At 50.6% G+C, this 25,744-nt stretch overlaps 1 protein-coding gene across 1 annotated transcript in view; it reads right to left on the reverse strand.

Annotated features, from left to right (window-relative positions):
- Positions 1–11,573, reverse strand: part of ITGA11 (integrin subunit alpha 11) — a 50,996-nt gene extending 39,423 nt beyond the window's left edge. The window contains exons 1-2 of the mRNA XM_074917653.1: positions 11,441–11,573; positions 4,069–4,180 (exon numbers count right to left, since the gene is read on the reverse strand). Of these exons, the coding sequence (XP_074773754.1) occupies positions 4,069–4,180; positions 11,441–11,492 (164 nt within the window). The 5' untranslated portion in view covers positions 11,493–11,573. The remainder of the gene's footprint in view (positions 1–4,068; positions 4,181–11,440) is intronic.
- Between the last annotated feature and the right edge of the window lie 14,171 nt (positions 11,574–25,744).

Genomic DNA, 25,744 nt, shown 5'->3' on the forward strand with positions numbered 1-25,744 from the left:
ACCCCATGAATTGATGAGCTTTTCAAGCACTATATATCCAAGCATTTTTTCCCCTGGAGTTTAATAATCTGAATTCTTTCCTCCCAGATTTTCCACTATCAGGGTTGCAGTTACAGCCCCCATGTGCAAATTCTCTGGCTCCTTTCTTGAAAGGTTAGAAAAAGGGAAATACAACTAAAAATACACCTAGAGAATATGATATATGTTTGTATACACTCAAATACGCCTTTACACACACGTGTATATATATATGTATATGTAAAAAGCTGCTTTGAAACCCTTCTAAAACCATCCACACTAGCCAAAAGCAGCATTAAAAGACTCAGACTGAAGGATAGGTGCCAAAGGCCTCAGATTCCACATTTGGTATTTGGCAGCCGGGTTTCTGCACGTTGTTATAACCATCGCTCCTATATGAACCATGCTTCTGAGATAACCATTTAGTTTCTCTGGGCTCTTCTGCATTTCAGTGGACTTTGTTGCACTCCTCTGGGATGGTATTGAAGGACACTTCTGGCTTCTGCTTTACAAGCAACTGGGGTTTCATCTTAGCATCTCCATTTCTTCTGCCTCCTGCCAGCTCCAGGGGTTGGCCAAGGCTCGGCAGAATTATTATCCTGCTCCTTCTGTACATCTTTGGTTTATACTATAGATGTTTTGTTTGTTCAGTCATTTATCCTTTAACCAGAGTGAGTCATGGTGGCTTCATTTTTTAACTGTGTACACATATTTAATAGACATTTTGTACTACATAATTGCATATTCAAATAGATGCTGTACTTATGTATATACATACACTCGTTCTGTGCAGGGAACATCCTTTTTTATTCATGCAGAGGAACCCACAGAAGAGAAACTACAACTGTGTCTCACCTGGTGTTGTCAGGAGAGATGCGAGAGGGGCCGAAATGAGCCAGAACTGGTCTTTGCTCCAGTGTCCTGCTGGGAAAGGAGGAAAAAATCCTCCCATTGCTAGTCCCCAGGGAAGCCAGCCCTTGACCATCCCATCAGTGATGGTGGCAGCTTGAAGGCATGAGTAAAAAAAAAGCATAAGAGTCCCCAGATGGCAGGGGAACTGCAGTCCCTCTGCCAGGATCATGCCTAGAACAGCACCTATAGCTACAATTGGGCTGAAAATATTCAAAAAATGGGTGTTCTCCACCAGACTCTGCAGGGCCTCTCCCTCAGAGACCTCACTTTGGGCAGAAATCTCTGCAGAGCAGCAAAACCAGCCCGTGCAGGCACCGAGCACCCAACTGCTTAGCTACTGCTGCCATCCCCACCTGGCAGGGACACTAGACCCCAAGGGGCAGGGGGGAATTGCAGGGGAACCCTCATAAATGCCTTGGCCAGGACTTTGGGAAGATGGGCTGAGGGATGGGACAGGCTCAGCCGCACCCATGTCCTGCATCCCCTGCCCAGGGGTGGGCAAGGATGGCCCTTCCTCGGGCCCAAGGCTCAGCTGCAGTCCTGGGAGGGTTTCCCACCCACAGTGCCTACGGATGTCATTTTGTCATCTGAAGAGCACGGTGACACACGAGCACCTTGCAAGGTGTGTCTGTGTGCCATTTGCATCCAGTTATGCTGCTCTGCTCCAAGGGGAGACTTTTGACACGTTTAGGGTGAAATGAGATATGGAAAAGGATATTCTGCAGAAACAGAGGTAGGGAGGAATGTGATGGCAAAGGCACTCAGTTCCTGCTCTTTATCTGCTTCGGAGAACCATGATCTCTGAGCAGCCTTTCCTGGGCTTAGCCCTGACCTGGCAAACACCTCTGCACAGCCAGAACCTCTTGCAGTGGCCAGTGCAAATGCCACCACATTCTTTGGGGTTTTGGATCTGTTCCTGATAGAAAGTATTTCTCAGCAAAGATCTGTGCAAATGAAGAGCTTGCAGACCCCAAAGCATCAGATCAACTTCCCTGGAGAGCATGGACCCCATCCCATCATCTTGCAGACATGCCTGGGCTCTGCCCAGGAGCAGGTGAGGGATGGAGACACCAGGCTGGGCTGAGATTCCTTTGGAAATTAAGCACACAATGCTTCCCAGATGTGCTTCAGCATCACGTGAAGGGAGATGAGGATATAAGACTTCACACCAAGCAGAGCAACATCATCCGGTAACCACCCAGGTCTTGAGCAGGGGATGTCGCAGGAATTTTATTTACTGAAACTACTCAACAGCCGTGTTTATGCTGTGCTCCAGTGGCTTTGGCCACAAGCAGTTGTGCTGTCAGGCTGCCCAAAATTCTTTACCCCCCCCCCCCCCCCCAAACATTTATTTGGGTAAATATCCACGTTCTCAAGCGAAGAAAGGGTGGAGGCCTGTGTCCCATGCCAGATGTTTCTGACTTAAGTGTAAGCTGGCTGGTTGGGAAACAGTCCATAACACAGGTTCATGGATAGTGAGGATGAAAAGGATCCTGAGAGACCACCCAGTCCTTGACACGGCGCAAGGCAGGGACAGCTCTAGGAGAAAGCTCCCAAACTGCTGTGTGCAAACCTGCTCAAGGACCACAGGGACATCCCCCTGTGAGAATGCTCTGGTCCCTACCATGGTCACGCTTCTGGGGAGACCCAGCCCAGCCATGAGCAGCCCCACACTTGGTCTTGAGCTGAAGCAGTGGAAAGGCTCATCACCACCATGCAAATGGGAGTCTCTGAACTTCAGAGGGGGTACTGGGTGCTAAAATACCTGCTCAGGACCCATCTCTGCAGTGGGGCAGAGGCAGCTTCACCAGCTGCACCCCAGGCAACCCCCTCCCTTCCCTGCCCACGCCAGTGCACACGCTCCCAGTGGAAACCTGAACCCTATCCCACCGTTCAAAGCTTTATAAATATTAACTCAGGTCTCTGCTGAACGGCGGAAGGAAATGGTAACCTGGAGAGTGCAAACATCAGCACGGATTTAATTGCAAGTGGCTCCCCGGGAGCACCAGAGCCCGGACGGCTCCTGCAGCCCTGAGAATCAGCACCACCCCATTAGCTAGTTGCACAGTACCATTTGGGAAAAGCACACGATCCTTGTGGCTCAGAGCCAGCGGAAGGGCTCACTGCAGCACGCCTGGGCGGCTGGCCCCGACCTGCCATTAAACAGAAGGGAAGCGGCGAGCAGGGAGGTTTCAGGCTGTGCTGACGGCAGCTGGAGAGACCAAAGTTAGAGCCAAACCTCCCTGCTCCTCCTTGCAGTGAAATATCAGCTCAGCTTGAGGGCACAGGACAGGGTCCAGCCCCACGTCCCCTGCCAGCACCAGCAAAGGTTGTGCAAAGGCAACACAAGCCTGATTTTTTAATTTCAGGGGTATTTATGTGCATTAATTACATGTTTGCTTGTTGCCTTAAGCCTGGCTGTCGTCCACCCCTGGGGCAGATCCTTCAGCTCTGCAGTAATTGAGTTGCAGGGAGTTTCAAGGGCTTTTGAGCTGCCCTCATCACTGCAGCATCCAGACATGCTTCTTGAGAGCATCAAGGGTCTCTGCCAACATCTGTGCAGGATCCCCCAGGGACCATCAGCCCTGGCAAGGAGCAAAACCTGCCATGAAACCCAAAACCTGAACAAAGCCTATCTGAGTCTCATCTTGCACTCGTGACAGACACAGGCAGGTCTGAGCACTTCTGCAGACTGTGGCTCTTTGGTGGAAACTCTATAAAATGGGATGGCCTTGACCCAAAACTTAGATGGGTTTTCAGCAAGTGTCAGAGGCCGAGGGGCCCCGGGGAGCTGTGAACCTGCCTGGAGTAAAGCCCCGTACATGACACCTGCCACCAAGATGCAGCCAAGCAGGAGCCAGAGCATAGTACCCTCCACACATATACACCTATCAAACACAAAATACACTGTTATCCCCTACATAAAACTCCTCTTTTTGAAAGCAGGAGGGTTTCCATTCTCTGCTTTGCCCAGACTGGCCTAGCACCAGCATCACCAAGAGCAAACCTCAGTTTCCCTTGGAGCTGCAGCACTGTCCACCCCAAACCGGCAGATGGATGGAGCAGGAGATATTCAGCATTTTGGGCAGGTTGCTTCAGATCCCCTGCTCTGGAGAGCCCAGCGCAGAGTTCACTTACCATTTCTTCCCACCGATGTCATGCTGCTGCACTGTGTAGCCAAAATACGCTTCCTTAGAGCCAGCTATGATTTTGGGCCTCTTGGTGTCAATATTGAAGGTATCACTGAACCCTGGGTAGAGAAAAGAAGTCAAGTTGCTGAGGTGGTAGGAGGAAACGCTTTTTTACTGTGGTCAGAGACGAACAGGTCAGCCCAAGAGGCTGTGCAGTCTCCACCCATGGAGATATTCAAACCCCAACTGGACAACCTGTTCCAGGTGACCCTACTTCAGCAGAGGTGGACAGATAACCTCCAGAGGAGCCTCTAATTGCAACCATCCTGGGAATGCTGCTCCCCCACATTGAATAATAAGTCCCAGAAGAGTCCTACACGAAACAGTGGTGAGTTTACTCCATTACGGCAGCTCTGTGGTGCAGGATTCCCAATGCCAGCCATGATGGAGAGGAAGCTGGAAGGTCCAAAACACACTAACCCCACCTCAGCTGCAGCCACCCAGCACTCCTCTCTCCAGCCCCAATCCCCCACAGAGTAGCTGCAGCTTTAGGCAGGTTCGTTTAGGGGCCACAGCTGCACAAGTCCTGGAGGGCAGCCCCCTTCCCCAGCCCACCTGCAAAGCACCCTGGCAGGTACCAACATGCCCCTTGGGGCTGCTCAGTTGGTGCCCACCGCTGTTACCAAAACAAAAGTGTGGTTTTGGTTTATGATAAATGAAAAAGTATTTTTCCTCTAGGCTTCTGCAAAAGGGAATCAGCTCAAGCCAGGGCTTCCAGGACAGGCATGAGAAGGGGAGAGGAGATCACCCTCCTCTCCTTTGACATCTCCTCACGCCCCCTGTGATGGGCGATGCTCCTCCAGCTGTGGAGCAGCAGCTGCTCGTGGTGGAAATGACCACCACCATGTCCCCACACACCCCTACAGTGACCACGGTCTAGGGGGACACAGAAAATGTGCAGATGTGCCTGGTCTGGAGCCTATCACCCAGCATGGCTGTCCCTGAGGGTTTTGGAGCACCAAAGAGCCAAAGCTGGGATTCACTTTTCCCATGTGAGCAAAAGCCAGTGCTGCTGGGGGGTTTGCTACAGAGAGGTGGCTCAGGAGGGGGATGTCCCCAAGAATGGATGCTGACCCAGATGGGGCAATTTTCAGGCTTTTCCTCTCCCCAGGGCTGCTCTGGAGGATGCCCCTTCCCACAGGAGAGCAGGAGCAGGATCCCTGGCCATGGCATCCCAGCTCCGGGGAGCCCAGTGTTCACAGCCCATGTGGGTCAACCTTCAAGAGCAACTTGCTTGTCAGGGAGCAAACCCTGGGGTGGATCGATCCGGCAGGTCCCCCCTCTGCCAGGAGCTGGATCCAGCAGCAGGGTGTGCAGACAGGGGTGTCAAGTGAACCTCCCCAGGACTGGGGCCCTTTGGGGATACTGGAGATGGCCCTTTGCCTATCCATGGGTGTAGGAACTGCCCCAAATTGTGCCCATACCCACCCTGGGTGCATTCAATGGAGAAATTGGCTGGGGGCAAAGACCACCTCCGGGCAGGGGGTATAGCACTATCTGTGCCGGGGAGCTCTGGCACTGTGTTGCCTCTGTTTTGGTGGCTGCAAAATGCCGCAGCCACGCGTGTCCAATGGTCCCTGTCCCACAGCCAGCCAAGGATCAGCCCATCTCTGCCCAGAGACACACACACTTCGGCTCAGGCCAGCAGCATGCTCAAAGCCTCCACGGGTGCTTCATGGCTTCTACAAGGAGATGACTTTTTTTCTTAACAATATTATTTTGCTTAAGCCTAGAGGGCCATGGCCCAGCAAGGAGCAACTCTTTTGGAGATGGAGCTGCAGGGATGGATACTGATAGCCAGGATATCCCGGCTTTTTGTTTGCCTTTGGGCAGAACGTAGCTGCTGGATGGTTCTTGCTAATAGAAGATCTGGGCATCTTTATTAAGGACGGATTTAAAGCAGCAGAAGGATCATGTTTGGTATTTATAGGGGTATAAAGGGGTTGTCAACTGGAGAGTCTAGGAATGCTGCTTCCCAAGCAGAAAAATTCAGGATGGAAAGTGTTTTGATAAGTAGGAATGTTAGGGATAAACCTGATTTTTTGCAGTCATAGGAACAAATCTGCAACATTGGCTCCATAAGCAGAGAACCACAGAGTCTCGCCAAGGAGAGCTGAGGTAAGGAGCTTTAAAATAATACAAAAAGAAATTCTAGAAAGCAGGGGCAAAAGAAAAAGGAGACGAGGGGATGAGAGCCAGCATATTTTGTGGTAGATTGACCTTATTTAACATTACAAAGCAAATTAAAACCTCCTCTGAGTTAACTGTTACCCAGTGGAGAAACAGAAGCTAGGACCGGCCACTGAGAGGAATGATGGGCAAGAGAGGGGGGCAGGTCGTGGGGAGCTGGGAGCACCCTGGGGTATCCCATTGCTGCCACCAGTGAGGTGCGGTGACACTCTGGACCTGTCTGAAAGAGGAGGGTCTTTTGGGGAGGGGATTTTGTATTTTAAGCAAGGTTCAGTTGCAGGTAACGCAGAGGCATCTTTATCACTTGGGTACAGAGCAAGTGTCAGAGAGGTAGTGGCAGGTTTCCTCCTGATTTTTTGCATTCAGCAGTTTCTCTGATTCTGCACTGCAGAGCCCCAGGCAGAGTTTTCTGGGAAGTGGGAACACTAGAACAAGTTGGGAACCTCCATCCCATGGCTCCTTGCTTTAAGACCCCATGGTGCAGCTGTATCCTCCTGCAAGAGGCAGCCAGGATGGTTGTGAAAAGCAATATACCCCTCCTCCCCCCCCCCCCCCAAAATAGCAGGAATGCTTCATTAAGTGCAAATGTCTCTGAACTGGGGGGAGCAGGGAAAAGTGCTGTAAGGAGCTTGTGCTGCTCAGTGCTGGAGCATCCTGCTCACAGCAGGTAGCGAGGACCAGGGGGAGCAACAGGGCTGGAAAAGCAAAATGATCTGGAAGGAAGTTTCCAGGCACTGGATGGCAGAGAGGAGGAATTTCAGAAAGCCAACAGATGTGGGTGCATTCGAGGCAGAAAGAAAAAAAAAAAAATCAGAATATTTAAACTGGCTTAAACTAATGGGAGCTTTTTGAGAGGTTGTCAAGGAGATTTAGCAACCCGAAGAACCAAGCCTCATTTTCTTGTCAGGGGTGACATCACTGTCATAAATAAGCGACCAGAAGCCACATGTTTTGCTTGCGATGCAGCCAAGGCAGGAAGCCTCAAATACCTCCTTTCCGAACTGGAGCTTCTGTTGAGTCCAAACTTTTGATTCTTGTCAGGTCAAATATTGAAAAGGAAAAAACCCCACCACATTTGGGAAACAATACTGGGAATAAAAGCCACCTTTCCTGCCAAAAGAGAATAAAAATAAGTCCTCCCCATAAAGGAAACCTTCGGGAGGGGGATGGTCTTGGGGCCTCAGCACCATCCTCCTGCCTTCATCCTTCAGGCAGGCAACAGGATTCACTGCTGGCAACGGGTCTCTGGGAAGGTGCTGTGCTGCGCCAAGGCTGCTTCTGCTGCCGTGAGAGGTTTGGGGCTTTAGCTCACTGCCTTTGCTCCAAACTTCTGCAATTTAAGGAGATGCAAGCTGGGCAGTGGAGCTGCTGGAAGAATTTTTTTTTTTTTTTTTTTTTTTACGAGGAAAATGTAGTCAATATTTTAACTGCATCATGCAAACCCAGCCTGTTTCGGTGGCCTCCAGCACTTTCATAGCTCAGGGCAGAGTTTCTGGAGAGAAGCTGAGCTGACACGGAGCAGTAACACAGAGGGGAGAAGCATCCCAAAGGCTCTGGCTAGTCCAGCCCATGAGAACCTACATCTGGATCCACATGGGCTCTTCTGTTGAATTCTCCAGGGTAAACAGAGCTTGTCCATTGACGGGGTGCTGTGTGTCCCCAGAGGCAGCACTGGAAGACATATGGGATCTGGGGGCACTACAGGTGATCCGAGGAAAAGTGTATGAATGGGACACAGGAGCGCACGTGCCGCGCCACGCTCTTGTTTTCTTGCAGGGATGAGAGAGCTGCTCGCTGGAGGAGCCCAGGATCACGTGGCGGGGGGAAAGCTCACATCTGCCAAAAATCTGGAGCGTGCCGGGGTCAAGCAGCTCAGTCTGGCACTTTGAAACTTGCCTTGCTGTTCTCACTCCCGCTTCCTTTCTCATCATTCAAGCCCAAGCAGGAGAGGTGACCTCTGACAGGGTGGTGGGTCCACAGACCCCCGCATTGCCACTGTGACCCCTGCAATCCTCAGCATCCCTGGGGATGCGCCGGCCCGGGCTCCTGTGACCCCCATCCCCACCACCACATGAGCTTTGGTGGTATTGGATGCTCCTCTGCAACCCATCTGCCATGCACATTACTTCTCTTAGGACTGAAAAATTTGGCTTAACTAGAAAACATTTAATCTTGATTCTTGGACAAAACCTAGCAGGCCCCAAAAGGAACACGGTGGTCCACGTGTCCCTGTGCTTCCCTCTAGCTTTAATTCCTACCAAGCCCGCTTTGCCAAATGAGATGCTGAAAGCACCAAATGCCTCTCCAGGTCGCTACCTCAAAGCCAGCATTTGTCATCAGCTATTAGGAAACAACCCAGGGTTTGGTGGCTGCTGCAGTGGTGGATGGAGAGCCAGGGAATACTGAGGATGAACAGAAGATCAGTCATCGCCGGCTCGTGTGTTGTAACATTCCTGGTTACCCACAAAATCTCTGACAAACAGCCCCGGGGCGTTAGCTACACAAGTACCTTGTGCTTCCATAATTCCATCTTTCTGGCCCCCCAAAAGCCAGGGAGGAGCTGTTTGATGGCCACGTTTTACAGCCCTAAGAAATGTGCTGATTATCCATTTGCAGGAGATTCATTAGCGATAACGCAAACAGCATCAGGAATAAATAGCAGCAAGTGTCTGACCACCCCTTTTCCAGGGAAACACCACAAAAGTGATAGGCTGTGGGGGTCGTGTGTGTGTGTGTGTGTGTGTGTGAATTAGCTTCTCAGAGCCCCACACACCTCAGGGGGGTTGTTTATTGGATCCTCCCTGGCCAAATCTCAGCCAGTGGATGGACAACTGGTAGGTGAGGATGTGGAGTCCCTCTCAGACCCACAGTTGGGGCTGTGCAGCCACCCAAAATTAAGTACCCACCATCAAAGCCTGGACTGGAGGGTCCCTTGGGAACCCACCTGGACAATATCAAACATGCCCCATAGAGCAGGCACAATGATTTTACCATCTAGTGACCCTTTAGAGAGGGAAGGAGCCAACTACCTTCTCTGGAAAACCAAACCAGTGAAGGAAAACAGATGCGTGGTCTGACACAAGGAAAGTTATTGCATCTCAGCACATCTTCCCTGGATCCTTCTGGAAGTTGCAGCAGCAACTGGGCAGTGAGGAACTGGGTGATTCGCAGCCACTGAATGCATTTATTTTAACAAGCCATGGCTCAGCACCCCTTGGCTGGGGTCTCCAGCTTCTGGCCCAGACCTGTGCCCTGCTTGCACCAAAGCCTCTGGAAAGAGGAGCTGGCCTGATTCAAAGTTTAGGAACACCCTTGGCTGTCCCCAAGACGGGCTGTGTGTGGAGGCATGGCACTGGGGTCCCCAGCCCTGCAAGGTACCTGATGGAAGGGGATGGGCTGCCAAGTGCTGGCATCACCTGTCTCCTCCCTGGGTACCAAGAAATCACCAGGCAGTTGCTGGGAATGCTGTGGTACCTCTGCGGACCCCCAGCCCATGGGACGATGCAAGAGCAGGGCAGCAGGTTCCCCCAGAACCACTGGAGAGAGCCAGGAGGGGGGTTTCCCTCAGGCAAAGCATCCAAGGGTTTGTGCCAGGACAGGTAGCGCTGCCTGCACAGCAAAGGGATTGTTCCAAGGATGCATGTCCCCACCTGACACCGTCAGCTCAACCCCCAGCGGGTCCCACACATCACAAATTTGCTTTTAGTCCGGATGGCAAAACACCAGCATTAACCCTCAGCAAAATATATCGACCAGTAGCCACAACAAATCCTAGCCCAGAGACCACCAGAGTGCTGTAAGCATTAACCCTTCCCACCGGCACATGGCTCACGTTTGCTGCAGCAGCGCTGCTATCACCAGGCACAGGCAGAAATCCTCGTGAGCAGAAACACTCCTGTGGGCAGAAATGCTCATGTGGAGGATTCCTGTTCAGCCCAAAGCGGAATTGTTGATGTGCCACATTCCCCAACGAGGCTCCGCAATACCCATCCTGCATCCCCAAGCAGCATCTCTTTAAGGGGAGCTCACCCCACGGGCTCTGTTGCCCACGTAAGCATGGCCGGGGCTGTGCCACCACCTCCATGCCGGAGCCATCGGCCTCGGCAGCTCCACGCAGGCAGCCCCGCGCCCCGCCACGCCGCCATGCAAGGCACACACACATGTTCCCTATTAAGCAAAGAAAGGCAGCTCCGCCGCGGCTGGCTTTAAAGGATCAAGCAACAGCACAATTAGAAAGGGGGGGGGGGGGGCGGGAGAAGTAAAATAAAAACCACCCTGGCGCGCTTTTCCATCAGGATGTTTAGAAATGTTTGGAGTGGCAGAAGCGCTGCAGGCTGGTGGGGAGGCGTGAGCCGGTGGCAGTGCGCCTGGTAGGGGGGAAAAGCTCTTTTTTCCCCTTTGCAGCACCGAGCGGTCCCAGTCTGGCTGCTCTGAGCCTGGGCTCTGTGCGGTAGGATGCCAGAAATAATTGCAGCAAAAATGACCACTGCTGGGGAGTCTCTTTCTGCAAGAAGAGAGTGCGAGCGTGCCAGAGAGGGGCCAGCAAGAAGCATAAACTCCCCCCTCCCACCCCAGCCCCTGGCAGAGCCCATCCCGCACGCACAGAGCTGTATGGGGAGGAAGCTGCAGGCTCGCCTCCTAAAGCCAAACGCTCGCCTAAAACCTCTTAACTTACTTATCCCCAGACATTTTTCTTTTGCATAGCCCCCTCATGTGCAACGGGACAAACCACCTGTGGGTCACAAAAGTTAACTCTAGGTAAAAAGGTCTGGCTTTATTTTGGGAGGGAGCTTTTTTCCCCCCACCAAATGAGGGATGCTTCAGAAAAACACTAACTGATCCCGCTCCAACTGCAGCCCGGCCAAGGAGGGGGGACCGGGAGGACGCGGCGCTGCCCGCTCATTCCTGGGGAGACCATCAAAGATCTTCATCCCTTTCAACTCCCCTTCGCCTGCCTCAAAGGCGCCCGCCTCCCTCCCTCCCTCCTGCTCCCGGCGAGACTTTTCCAACAGCCTTATTAACCTTGGGCTTTCTCCAGCACCTTCCCCAAATAGGCAAAAGTTATTCCCGGTGGCTTTCCCATTGCCTGGGGAATTGGGGTGGGCGTAGGAGGGGGAGCAGGAGCTTACCGGGCAGGAGGCAGAGGGAGCAGGCGAGGAGCATCCCGCTGGGGAGGTCCATGGGAGCGCTGGCTGCCCTGCTCCCCGGCCCCGAGCATCGGCAGGAGGCAGCCAGCCAGACTGGTAGCCCTGCTCGCAGAGCCCTTTCCTTATCCCCAGCCTTTCCCGGCTCCCTGACAGAAGGCGAGCATTGGGAGGGAGTGGGAGGGACGAGCGAAACTTGTAGGAGGTACAGCAGGAGAGGACGGGAGAGGGGACAGCCTTCGCATGGCCGCAGCACCCTTTAGGGATCAGCATCCCAGCAGAGCCCTGCCAGCTGGGAACCTCAGCCCCACGGCAGCACCCTGGTCCTCTCCCCACAGCACCCCACCAGGGTCCCCTGGGGACCTCTTGCCCCAGGTGATGGATGGTCTGCACGGGGTCACTGACGGTTGTGGGGTGCTGCTTCTGCTGATTGCCACCTCCACTTCAGTGCCACCTCCACCTGGGCAGATGCCACCTAAGCTTGGGTGCTATGTCTGCTCAGAGGCCACCTTCATCCAGGTAGAAGCTCTGCTCAGGTGTCACCTCTGCACAGATGCCACCCTGGAGTGGAAGACAGCAAGGCCAGTGCCCACAGTGCCAAGGATCCCGCTGTGATGCCCCAGGGCACCACGTAGCGCTGGGGCAACTGGTCACACCATTTAGTTCCCCCAGCACCTACCCAGGCACAAGCACATCTCTGGCACAGGCACCCAGGAGAGCCTGGCTGGGCAGCAAATAGCAAAGAAGCAGGGGGAAAACTGTTAATGAGCATTTTCTTCCTCTCTGCCAGAGCTATCCTCAAGCACGATGGGGTCTCCTACGGCACATAGCTCTTGGGCCAGTATCCCCAGTGCCCCTACAACAGGCACTGCTGCCTTTTAGGGTCCTTTCTCCTCTGGACTGGGCTAAACAACTCAGAATATGCAAAGTACATCAACATCCCCAGCGTGGGACTTCCCATCCTCTTCCTCCCCAGCATGGGGACACCCCTTGGAGCAGATGCCCAGGAGGCAGCTCCAGCAGAAGCTCACATCTGACCATGTTGGGGATGGGACACAGCCTCGAGCACTGACGGACCAGACCACACAGCCCAGCTGGGGATGCTCTGTTGGGGAGGTGGGACCAGCCACTACCTTGCTTCCACTTTCTTCCAAGTGGAAAAGGTAAATCCATTCTTTGGTTTATTTTCATACAGTAGATGCAACACAGAAGGTCCTTCCCTACCTACCCTCCAGCCCAAGCTCTCTTTGCCAATGGAAGCATCTCTGCTTGCAGTTGCAGTGATCAAGCTCGGTGAGACTGACCTTGCAACCAGGAGAAAAGCAAAGCCAGAGCAGTCTGTTTGCTGTAGCCACCACCATGGTGCCACCTCTCCTCCCCTCAAAGCAGAAGAGAAAGTGAAGGTCCTTAATGGGTGTTTTTCCCACCCAGTCAAGAGCAAAGATCTTTTGAGATGGGTCCAAGCGCTGACATTTCTGTCTACCAAGTGTCTGTCAGACAGTTTGGGGTCTGTGGGAGGGAGATAAGCTCTGCTCGAGACACTCTGAGATGAAACAGTCTGTCTTGGAGATCCAGCTTCTTTTCATTCTCCCCTCTTCCCCCCTGAAAATATACGTTTGGGGTCTGCAGGCAGGAGAGGACACATGTCTGGAACAGAGATCAAAGCAGCAGTAGGATCCAAAACGGCACAGAGATGCGGATGCTCTTTAGCTTGTTTGTACAGTGCTCCTTCCACCAGCAAAATGCTGCTTGACAGATATTTTTCAGTTCTTAACTACGTTCGCCAGCTGTTTTTCCCCTATATAACTATATAACTCTGGAGCAAAAAGCAGAATTTCAGGGCACAGCAGCAACTGAAGGGAACAAAATGGTGTGGTAAAAGTTAAAAAGGATTTTTAAGGAATAAAAGGAAATATTAAAAAGCTCAGGCAGGGATCTCAGATGAGATTTAAAATAGAGTAACCAGGGCACAGAGGGAGGGATCCCTGAGAAGTGGATGCTCTGAGCAGAAGTCACAGCCTCGCTGCTCCTGCTTCCAGCCTGGGGCCGCAGACAGGGCACATGAGGGGAAATCCCTCGCTGGGAACTAAACCCTCCCATGCAGTTGGAAGCCAAGCCAGTTTTTCATGAAAAAAATTACACAAGGACTATATAAACTTGAAATTTGCATCTTGCTTCAGTTTTCAGAGAGATTGTTTGGAAGCAGGTCGCTAGAACCAGCCAGCTTGAAGGATTTTGGAGGAAAGATGGGGAAAATAACACCAGAGGAAAGTTCTGGGCCTTGTGTTATCTCTCCCTCCCCAAAGAGAGGAAGTGGGGTCTCAAGCACAACTTTCAGACGTTAAAATCTCCATGGAAAACCAAGCAGCTGCAGCTGCCTCCTGCCTTGAACTCCTTGATGCGGAAACCAGCAGAAAGTCAGATTTACAGGGATCCGTGTTTCCACTCCGGCCAAAGGACTGGCCTTGGGAGGTTTCTCTGCATCAGCCATGGATCCTGTGCAGCAAAGAGAAAGGAGAAAACCCCGGGAGCTGCTTTGGGTTCATGAGCAATGTCCATCACATCCCTTCTGCTTCATCTCTCTTTGCTGCTTCTCTGCAAGCAGCTTGTAAATCCCTGGGGGGTGTCTCATTAGTCTAAACTGGACCTGAGTGGGTTAGCAGGGGAGCAGGGTCTTACTTGACTAATCTTCTGCAAAATTGGTTTTATCCATACAGACACTCACATGGCTGCACCACCCTGCAGATCCCTCCTCTGTCGAGTTATCAGCGCTCACCCTCAGACATCTTAATGCGACTGAGCCTCTTCTCATGAGCCAGTAATGCCGGGATTTCAAAGGAAAATAGCTGTGCTGTGATAATATTGATGTAATATTTCCAAAATGTAAACAGCTGTCAGTGGAAGTGATGAATGGGAAAACAAAAAACAAGGAAATAATAGTATTTCAACCCCTTGGAAAAAGTTGTTATGGGACATCCCATGACATCTAGCCGAAAACTCAGCAGCAGGGCTCCTTAATGTCTAAGAAGCCTACAGAAGATAATTTTCCTGTATTCATCATAGGATATTAATCCTGTAAAAAGAAAAAAGCTGGGCACATATTTAGAGCTGCCTTCCCACTTAATTTTTTTTATCCCATTCCAATTTCAGTGCTGTTTCATCCAGCCCAGGAAGCACTTTCCAAAAAAATCTCTGCCTGCAGCAGCATGGAGTAGGGGGCAGCTGGGGAGACCCACATGTTGGGGTGAAACACAAACTCAGGCAGCTGAAAGAGGGTTTTTAATTTTTTTTTCCCCCACATACCAGCTGCTGCCTGCCATGAATGCAGCAGGAAGAGGAGCAGTTTCACATGTGAGCATCGCAGGGAACAAGGACCAGCCGGCAGCACCGCTTCCTCGCAGGGCCAGCACACACCAACCATCTCCAACAGAGACTGGAGCGGCTGCAAACAAACAGCCAGTCCTCGTGCAGGAGCTTGGAAGAGTGGTAGGAAAAGATTTGCTGCGAGCTCTGCCTGGCTCTCAGTGAGCCCTTGGGATGGTTTTATGTTGGGTTTTGCTGGGGGATGCTAAGAGCCAGGATGCTGGGCTTGTGCAGGTCCTTGCAGGATCTGTCCCCACTGGTTAGTCAGGCATCCCACCATGCTGCAAAACCAACTCAATGAGAGTGACATTGAACCCTTAGCACCCTCTGGCAGCCAGGAATAAGTTGGTGGAGAAAGTGGGAAATGAAATAGAATTCTCTTGAAAACAGCAAAGCAACAGCTTGTGGTGGAGAAGGGCAGCCCTCAGCTTCCGACCCTGAAAAAGTCTGGCTCCCCAGAAAAGTTTCTGCTCATGACTCAAATGTCAGAAGTTTGTGACCAGAAAAACCTCATCTTTTCTCTGCAAGCCTGACAGCTTCCAAGAAAAGTGTCAAGGTGCAAACTAAGGCTTGTGTGCATCAGAGATAATCCATGCTCTGTGGCCAAACTCTCTGGGCTTAAACCACCCTGTCCCTTCAGCAGAATCAAAACCCAGGCGCTGAACTCTGCACCCACCTGAGCCCTGGGGAAGTCTTTTACCTTCCTGAGCATCAGCATTTTCTGCAAATGCCATCACAAGTTGGTAAAAAGCAAGTAGAGAGCAGGCAGGGACGGTTTCAACCCAGGCAGCAAGTTCATCTGGCTGCAGATCTGGTCAGTGAATTACACAAGCCGTTTCTGAGCCATTCCAAAGCCATTCCCAAAGGGAAGATCTCGTGTCTTCCCCCAGTTAACATCCTTGGATAGGCTTCTTATAAAATCTGGATAATACTGCACTGACTGTGCCCTTGCAGCCTGTGTGAGGATGACCCCATGATGCATGGCTGAACCAGGCAAGCCTTCATACACCTTTTAAATAGAAAATCCTACAAGTAATTAACTCCCATCCATGCATCTGAGTCCCAGCTCAAGCTCGCACCCCAACACCTCCAAACCCTACACCAGTTTGTGTTACCGGCTCAGCAGCTGCCTGACCTTCCTCCCCTACATTTTGAAGTCATCCCAGCAGTTCACTGTAGGTTTTCCCACGTGTGGTCATTTTTTCCAAGCTTCAGCCTTTCCCTGCAGCAGATGCCTCTTTGTGCCTGACCTTTAGGAGGGTGTCATGTATTGGATGCTATTGCTTCTGGAGTTTTGGAAGAATTAAGCTAGATACAAAGAATGTAAACAGAGGCCAGGAATGAAAACAAAATCCCTAATTCACTAATATAAATGGAGGAAGGGCTGACGGCGTTTTGTGGGGGTTTAGTCACAAGCTACCCTGAGGTGATGGTGCTGCAGAGGGTCTGGGATGCACCCGTTGCTCCCAGGGTGCTTCTCCCACAGTTTGTGAGGAAGGATGGTGCAGGTTGGATGCTCAGGTTGCACATATCCCCCCGATCAGGCATGTCAAACACTGCTCAAGTCTGGGGTCAGGATTACACCCGCAAGCAGCTCTGATGTGGCAGGAAGAGAAAAGGCAGCATGAAGTTGGACCGCCTGCAGCTCCCTGGGGGTCTCAACATGCTCAAACCCCTGGCTGGGTGCAGATTTGTCAGATTTGTCACCTGTGGGTGACAAAGAGCAGCTCGAAGCTGTCTGCTGAGGGCGAGCGCGGGCCAGCAAAGCACGTGGTGCCGTCACGCAGCCCCGCTGAGCTCAGAGCTCTGGAGAGTTGGTTGTCCAAAACAAATCTGATGTAAACAGAAAACCAGCCTCTCCTGGAGCCTGTCAGCTTCATGCAAAGCCAGGAAACGTTCATCTCTACAGAGCACAAGACTAGGAAGGCTAGAGCCTCCCTTGTCCCGCCAGCACAATGCCTGGGGGGGAGTGACCCAGAGGTTTCCCACTTTGGGATGCTCCAGGGTTATTTCTGTGCCCTGGGGTTCTCCCCATCACTCGTGTTACCCCAAGGACAAGAGCGATGTCCCAGCAGGGATCATCCTGGTTACAGTCTGGTCCAGCAGAGCAGAAGAAAACCAAAGCCTGGGAAAGGATTGGAAGGTGCTGAGCATGGACTTAAAGCTTCCATGGGGGCGCTGCCCACAGGATCAGGAAAATCCTACAAGACAGATACTCAACATCTGCCTCCTTGCTAGCGCAGTTTGGGGTTCCTGCTCTCAGCATCCCGTGTTGGCTGCAAGGTCCTTCCACCTGCACTCACCCTCCCCAGCAGGTGCAGACCCCCACCCACCCAGCTCCCCCAGGGAGTTAAGGAGGAGGCAGCTACAAGCAACACCCAAATCCAGAAGCAGTATCATCAGCTAAAATATACACTAACCCAAGAGAAATTCCTCTGGTAAATAGGCACTGCAGAGACCTATTGGCTTTTTCTTTTTCTTTTTTTTTTTTTAAAAAAAAGTCATTTAACCACCGGAAAGCAGAGACTTGGCACCCCCCACAGTGTTTGGAAGAACTTTGGCCTTTGGCTCCTAGAACTCAATTAGCATAAGCTATATTTATTAGCCCTCGCCAAAATGCTTCTCTTCTTCCGTGCCACCAAGGTCATGCTGGGGCCAAAATGCTCTCCTGGCTGGACAAGGGCTTGCAGATGCCAGGCTGAGGTAGGCAGCAAAACCCCTGCAAGTGATATTTTTGCAAAAATATATACAAAATTCAATAGTCAAGACTTCTTGTTGGGTGTTTCTTGCTGTCTTGGCAATTGGTGCCCAGCTGTAAACATCCACCTCTGAACAGATGACTTCAGCTCCAAAAGCTGCTTTCTGAATTGTGCTAAAGCCCCTCTTAAAGGGTCACCAGAGCCCCCGGACCCGACTGTGGGGTCAGGGAGCCAGGAGACCTGCAGCCTCCTCGGGAGGGACTGCGGAGTGCAGAAGGGCAAGGAAGCAGCTGTGGGGATGGGGTCTCCCCATATTTGAGGTCACTCCTGTCCCAGCTGGACCTGAGGCTCCCCAGGTGTCTGGTGCTGCCATGGTGACTTCATGATTAAAGCAGCTTTCTCAACTCCATATTTACAGACCACTAACCAAGAGAAGTGTTTGCTACTGAGGAATTTCTTTGTTTACATATCCAGCATTAATTTTTTTCTATTTATTTTGTCTCGCCCTGTTTATTTCTTATTTTGAATGAACAAACATCCACCCTGCCTGGATAATGAATTATTAGAATGAATCCTCTGGGGCAGAGCTTGTGCTGAGTAACCACAGTCCAAATTCCACGCCTGACCCGTAGCACATGCTGTCTAGACGAGTTCCCAGGTACCGCAGCTCAGACCCTGCTCACATCTCTTCCACACATACAGCGCAGAAAAAAAAAAAATCACAAGGAAGGGCCAAGAGTCCAGTGTTGTCCCTGCACATCCCCAGTGTATCACCCCAGAGAGGCCCTGGGAAAGCCCTTGCACCCTTAGCACTTAACACCCTCTCAAAGCAAGAAAAAGAAATTAAATAACTCCCCAATAAAAACAGAATCTTTTCCCTGAGAAATTTTCCATTACAGAAAAACACCCTCTTATATAACTATTCTGAGCTATTATGACTATTATTTTATCTCCCACTCCATGGCAGCACTATCCACCGCTGCAGGTGCTACCTCCATTTGCCCGCACGCAGCAATTCCTCCCTGTCTGGATGCAATCGCTGTGCAATATGAATTCTAGGTTTTGGTGTGGTTTTTTTTTTTTTTTTCCCAGTTAAATTCTACTGAAGTGACACACACAGCTAAGTCCTAAATACAAATGGTAAAGCCATTTAAACCTTGATTTGTCAGAGAAGATGCCAAACTGGCTGTGTGCAGTTGGCAGTCCATGAAAATCTCAACATCAGAGGAGAGCTTGATTAATACACTGCTGAACCTCCTGGATGGGAAAATATGCAACGGTAAAAGTAACTCTGGGCACAAAACCTTTTTCAAAGAAGGAAGAAAAAAAGGCTTTTCAAACCTGCTTTCCTCCCCATTGTGTGAAAAGGGGAGGCATGGTTGGGAGCACAGTGCTGCATCCATCTCCCATGCACCATTTGCTCAGGCCCCCCATGTTCCCACAGGTATTAAACAAGAGGGATCACTTGCACCCACACAGCTTTGTGCTTCACTTGACCCTACCAAGGGAGGATTTGTGTTAATGCAGGTAGGGTGTGGAGGGTTTTTTTTAACTCCCAACTGATGGGCTCCAAGTAGGGATGGTGGCCTGGCAGCATCACCCAGCCAGCTCCGGCAGAGCTCAGTGGTTTTGCTGGATGTGCTTCAGGGTAGGTTAAGGAAAGGGTGCTGAATTTTAACACCAAGACCAAAATGCAGTTTTTTCTTCTTAAAGGAAAGCAATGTAACAGCCTCTCAGCGCAAGCTTTGAGGGGATTCAAAAATTTCAGAAAAGGGAAATACAAATTTGACCTGAATGCTGGTTGTGCCTCGAGATCAATGGCATGAGTCCCACCAGCTCCTCCATGCCAGCCTCCAACCCTCCCTCCAGGCCAGTGGCCTCGAAAGGATGAGCCCAGCCCTCGCATCACTTTTATTAGGAATTCTTGCTCCTCTGGATGCAGGTTAGTATTTGAATATTTTTGGTCATTTCTCCAGAACACGCCACTGCAGAAAATAAGCACATTACCCACTCCAAGACACAACTGGGTTACTATAACAAGCCTTCATACTTTCACAAAACACTTCCTCTAACGCAGCTCACATGCCTTGCCAAACCAGAAATGCCATCAGGCATCAAAATCAGATCCCCATTCACCTGACTTCAAGGGCACTGGGTGCTGGCACTTTCTAGGCAATCCTCTCTAAAAAAAATGAAAAATGACCCATTTTTTGACTCAGAGACAGATTTAACACATTCCAGGTGTCTAGAGAATTTGGTGTCCCTGCTGTGGTAAGGCCACTTCTGGCCAAGTGCTTGTTCCCCTGCCTCACCAACACCAATGCCCAGCAGATGGGAGCTAGGTGCATCCCTGTGCTGAGGTGGCAGCCAGGATCTTGCCTCTGCAATAACATTTACAGACCGATGGCAGATCCTTGCTGCACTGTCATCCATCCCCTGCATTAACTTCATCATCCTCTGATGGAGGGCTCCCTCCAAGCAAGCAGCTTCATACCCCTTCAGTTTGTCAGAAGGTCAAAAGCTTTTCTACCACCCTGAGTTTCAGGCATGGAAGTGTGATTTCCGCTGTGTTTAGTGGCCCTTTGGCCATTGTTTCTGAAGCCAGTGGACTTTGCTGGGAATGGCATGGAGCCTCTGATTTCCAAAATGCTCTTGCACAGTGCAAACCCTACCCACTGAGAAGACTGATGCTTAATAGTGATTAGCTTTAAAAAACCCCAACAAAACACAAAAAAACACCAAAACAAAACCCTCCAAACCAGCCTCCCTGGCTGCAGGTCCTGTGAGAACAGAGGGGATGCACATTGACCTTGGATGTGACAGTCTGGCCATGGCCGTGCCGTGCAGAGCTGCACCCAGGAAGATGTTGGGGACACTAGAGCAAGGCAGAGAAAAAGCCTCATCCTCAAGGCATCATCTCTCTCAATCCACACTGCTTTAGATTTGATACTGGGGTTAGTGCAAAGTTTCCTGCTTCTGCCAAAGAATTTGAAAGTTGGATTTTTAAGTAAAGATCAGCCAAAAGAAGGTGCTTGCTTTATTAATGAAATCTGAGGTTTTGCTCCAAAGCTGAATGCCAGCATATTCTCAGATTTTTTTTTTTTTTTTTCAGGAGAAAGAGGCTGAAGACATTATAAAGCAAGCCAGTTCTTCACAGAGAACGCTGACCCTACTTTTCACTGTCCCCTGGCTGCCTGTGCTGGCTGGAGCACCAGCGGCTCTGCCATGCAGCATTGTCTGCAGAGCAGGAAGCGCTGTCCCAAGGCATCCAACTAAAGGAACCAAGAAAAATGGAAAAAAAGGAAAATATGAAAGCTAAAACACTGCAGCCGTCAGACTGGCTCTCACCAAAACACAGTCTCAATGTCTAAACAAATGCCTTGTGTAGCTCTCCAGAATCCACAAGAAATATTTCAGGCTAAGGAACTTATTACCTCAACAAGCAGGTGATTTCTTTTCCTCCCTCCAGTCCATAAAACCAGCCCAGAGATGTCCCAGGGACAAGAGTGCTTTGAAACAACACTAGTATCACAGCTGCTCACTCCTGCTTCTGTCTGGGAATTCACTGAAGGTTTAATTCCATTGCTTGCTTAAAATCATATAACAGCATTGTTAAGCTTTTTTCCTTCTCCTTTGCTTGGATTTTGGCTCCCTCCATGGCTTTTGCCATGAAACGAGATGAAGAGTCACCCCTTTGCTATAGCAGCTGCAGGGGAGAAATCACCCAGCCACATGCCCTTTTTTTCTCCTAATTCAAGCTCCTAAACTACAGTTTCCTCTGTCTTCTCCCACCTCTTTCCATGTTACTTTAGCATTATTATTTTCCAGGTTGTGGCCTGTGCAGAAGCCTTGCCTGAAACGGCTACTGGGGCTAGCAAAGCCCCTGATGCCCGGTGGTCCTGTACTTGCTCTCCACTTGCCCATTTTGGGGATTGCACCCCCAGGTCCATCCCCAGCTGGTGCTCCCAGAGCAGGCAGGGGTTGATTAAGTGACTATTTCAGCAAGTGGGGATGAGTCAGTGTCACATAAATGCCAGCTCAGGGGGAAGGATGCAGCATCAGCAAGAAACCTGCCCTGGCTCGTAACAGGAAAAAGATGTTTCGCTGCCCAAACCAGCCCAGGGCCTGGGACAGATTAGGAATAGAGAAAACTCTTTGCCAGCACGCACCAGGGACGTGCCAGCGACTGTAGGGGCTGGCATCCGCTCAGGAGGACAGAGCAGGGATTAATTAATCCCGGGGGCTGCCCACCTTCCTGACAATTTGTCTGTTTTAAACCAAACTCCAGCATTTCCTCCAGCTGACGGTGCTGGATCTCACCCTCAGTCTGCATCACTCCACCTCTCCCTGCAGCTGGGACCTCCTGAGACCTCAGCCGGGTCCTGCTGCTGCTGGTCCCTTGCAAGCCTATCCCAAAGCAGGGGACACCCCCTGACCCGGCCCAGGGGTGCCGCAGGGGAGCCCAGCCTCAGAGCGGCCCCTGCACCTGTAATGCTGGTTGCCACTGATAAAATCCTATCCTAAAGGTATTCATGCACAAGAGTGAAACAAAAATAAAGAAAACAGGCTGTCTACTTTGTATTTTCTGACTTAAAACAATGAAAAATTATTCCATTCACAAAAGATATTTATACCAAATGTAGCACTTTAATAAACGAGCACCTTCATAAACTAAATAAACCTGTCAGGAAACAGGTTTTAAGACCTTCCGATGGCTATATAGATTTTTCTATGCCATCTGCATGCCATATTTGTGATAGAGTCAAGTATTATGTATAAAGGCACCTCTTCTGATGTCAGGATGCTGTTGGGATGGAACAAAACCTGGTGTGAAGCACATCCGAGTGTCACACACCGCTCCTCCCATGCAGGTTGACATTGGTGTCCAGTATAAAAAACCACTTGGGTTTCGGATCAAAAAAGATTATATAATTTAACAGCAAGTTCAGCAAATCTCTTTCTAGAGCCCTCAAAAAAACAAGGAATCAGTGCCCACATCCACGTGTGTCAACGCTCCCAGTGCAAAGTATCACCAACTGCTTACAGTACATCCCAACTTTCCCTCCCTTCCATTTCAGCTGCTTCTTGCATGCTTCACTGCATTTTTTTTTTAAGACCTCAGCATCCTTTGGTGGTTACAGATTTAAAATGCTTGAAATTATCTTATAAACCTGGAGTTTTAATTATTTCCACGTTGTTCACTTTTAAAACCAGCCTTTTCCAGCGGAATGGGCTGATGCTCCATGGGAGGGACACTCAGCTCAGCCTCCAAGCTCAGCCGAACATGAGAATTCACAAGTATCCCCTTTGCTGCCTTTTTAATTAAGCATGTAATAAGGAAAGACAACTTTCCTCACCCCACAAGCTCTACCCATATCAAAGCAGACTTTCTCCTGCTCTTCCACAGCTGTCGCCAGTGTTGTGGCTCATCTACTCTGCTCCCTCCTACCCCTGAGCCAGCAGAAGCAGTCCCACTCCTAACTTGAAGAGCCTATATTTAGCACTTCAGAAAAAGAAAAAATAAATACAGTTTTGCAAACTGTAACTAGAAGAATATGCCATTTTGCAGACGTTTTCCTCCAGGCCAGACTGCTGGGAAAACATGTGTTTCATTAGATGCAGCAAGTCGTGCAGGTGGTCAGGGCAAGGGAAGCCAGTCCCATGGCATATGCACTTGTTTATTGTTTGGGGAAGGGGGGGGAAAAAAAGCCTCAAATGAGGTCATGAAACCTGCAGACACTGCAATTCCCCTGCTCTAAAAATGAGGAGGGTTTTACCAAACCCTTTAAAGGTGGTTGCCCCCCCCATCAGAATTGTATCAGGAGTCTTACACAAATACTCACTGGAGCCTGAGGGGCATTGGGGAGCCCGGGTGCAAGCTGAGCCTGACTTTATAAATTCCTGCTTATGTGAGACCCCCGCAGCCCCATGGGAGCAGGTCCTTTAGGTCAACTCTACTAGAAACACAACAAAATCTGGTTCCTGTGCCAAAAAGGACAGCCTTCAACCCAACCCCATCACAGAGGGAGCCAAGGCAACATCCAGCCCTTGGTGTGATCCTGCAGCCCCTGTATGGCCACCCAGAGAGGGTCACAGCTAGGGACCCTTCCTCCAGCACCCACCTTCCACTGGAACCAGTAAGGTCCTTGCTTATCCCCCAGCTCCAAGCTCAGCAAGATTTCGAGGACAGAGGGTGCCCAGGCAGGGGCTGCGGTAACATTTCACTCTGCTCCACAGTGATCCTGGCACAGGACACCCTAACAGCACCCTAACCATGCTCAGGTGGCACAACCTGCACTCATCAGATGCTGCTGATACCTGAGCACCCCAGATCCAGACCCAGACTGCATCGCTCCAGTCCAGAAACCCTGCTATAACCATCACTGCAGGATCTCTTGACTGTAAAATTACTACTTCAACTTTTTTCCATACTCCTATCACTTAAAAAAAAGAATCTAGGTTTATGTAGCCAAGTCTCTATTACTCTTAAGTATGATGTATTGTTAATACATTTATGGAAGCAAAGCCATTTTTTTTTAATTTAGTGTTATAGCCCATGTTATGCTACCTACTCACACCTGAAAAACATTTAGGGGAGCTCTAAATTATTGTTCTGCTGCTGTGCTCACCTAGATCTGTTAGAAAAATCAAACCAGATCGGGTGGATTGGTTTCTCCTCTGCAGCACTTGGCAGCCTGTCTTGGGCCCCCATTTCAGCTGCAGGGATTTATAGAAGAGGAATCTTTTACAGTATTTTTCACTTCACACATGTGCACACACGCCCTTTTCATCACCTTTCAAACCATTAAGTGGGCTCAGACCAAATGTGAATGCCTTTGATCCAGCCCTATGGTTACCCAAGCTGTTTTGCAGCCAGATGCCCCCATCCACTGCCAGGCTGGGCAGGTGAAATAGAAAGCAAAGCTAGAACACCCCAAAAGGAAATTCTGGGGATATTTCTGGCATTTGGAGGGCTGCTCTGGACTCCTCAACACTGAAAGTGAACCTGCCATAGCCTGGCATCAGGGTTTTCTCATGCTCAAGGTGCTTTTATTTCCCTTGCAAAGCTCTCCTAGCTCAAGGCTGGCAGAATGATGTGCCAAGGGGGCAGAGGTCAGCGCTCCAGAGAACCAGCCTTTTCCTGACCCCCTTGCAAAGGATGTCACAGGGTTAACGTTAAAAACCCACTTTTCATTCCCGAGAGCTCTCTGTGTAGGGCAGGCTGTGCCCTATACCTCCTTCCAATTTATTGTACCGCTCGGGAGGGTGAAGCTGTTTAAGATTCAGGATTCACATCCCCATGCCAGGACCCTCTAACGAGCTCACCAGGACACACAGCCTCCTCAGCAGCTACAACAACCCAGTTATCAGCACAACTGACCCAAAGCCCTTGGGGAGGCCCCTGATCCCCAAATTTCCATATTTTGTCATTGGAGTTTTCACCTTGAATGTAGTGTTTGAGCCAGGAAAACAGAGGTATACACTAACTCAGACTAAGTCAAGAAGAGAGATTAAGGTATTTCTCATTACACAGAGATATTTCACCTTTGAGAGATGAAATGGGTGTCTCCAGCAAGCAGTTGAGATGTCGACAGGGGAGGCTTGGCGCCACTGGAGAGGGTTAACAGCTCCCTTTCACCCTGCACAGAGCCAGAGAGGAGCCTGCAGAGCCTGGGAACACACTCAAGGCTCATTTCACTAGCCCAGGGATACATTTCCATGGCACTACAGGAGCAAGCAGACAGCCACATAACTTCATGCCCACATAAACATCATCCTCCAGAGCTAAGTCCCCCAAGTGAGAGCCAACAGCTCACTCCAGACTTCTCAAACACCTCTTAGAGCAGCAAGACCATAAAGCATTGCTCAGAGAAGCTGCCTCTGCAGAGTCCATGGGCAAACCCACAGAGATAACCAACACCAGGGCCAGGCTGGACCTCCAGTACCCCAACAGCAAAGTGCTCAGAGCCACCTGGCACCTGTGGGTGCAGCAGTAGGCAAGGCTGAGCTTTACAAACAGTCATAGATCAACCAGGATGGCACCTCCCATGCTCAAGCACCCACAGAATGCAGTACTCACCCCAGGCTGCCTGCACAGGGCTCTTCACTCAGGGTCATGGCCACTTGGGTCACCTTTCCTGGAGAGGCAGGTGACACCAATGGGACAAGCCTCACAGGAGCACCAACCACAGCCAGGAAGCCTTCAGCACAGCCTCACAGCATCCTT

The sequence above is a fragment of the Athene noctua genome, chromosome 13 (assembly GCF_965140245.1).
Source record: "Athene noctua chromosome 13, bAthNoc1.hap1.1, whole genome shotgun sequence".
Taxonomy (NCBI): domain Eukaryota; kingdom Metazoa; phylum Chordata; class Aves; order Strigiformes; family Strigidae; genus Athene; species Athene noctua.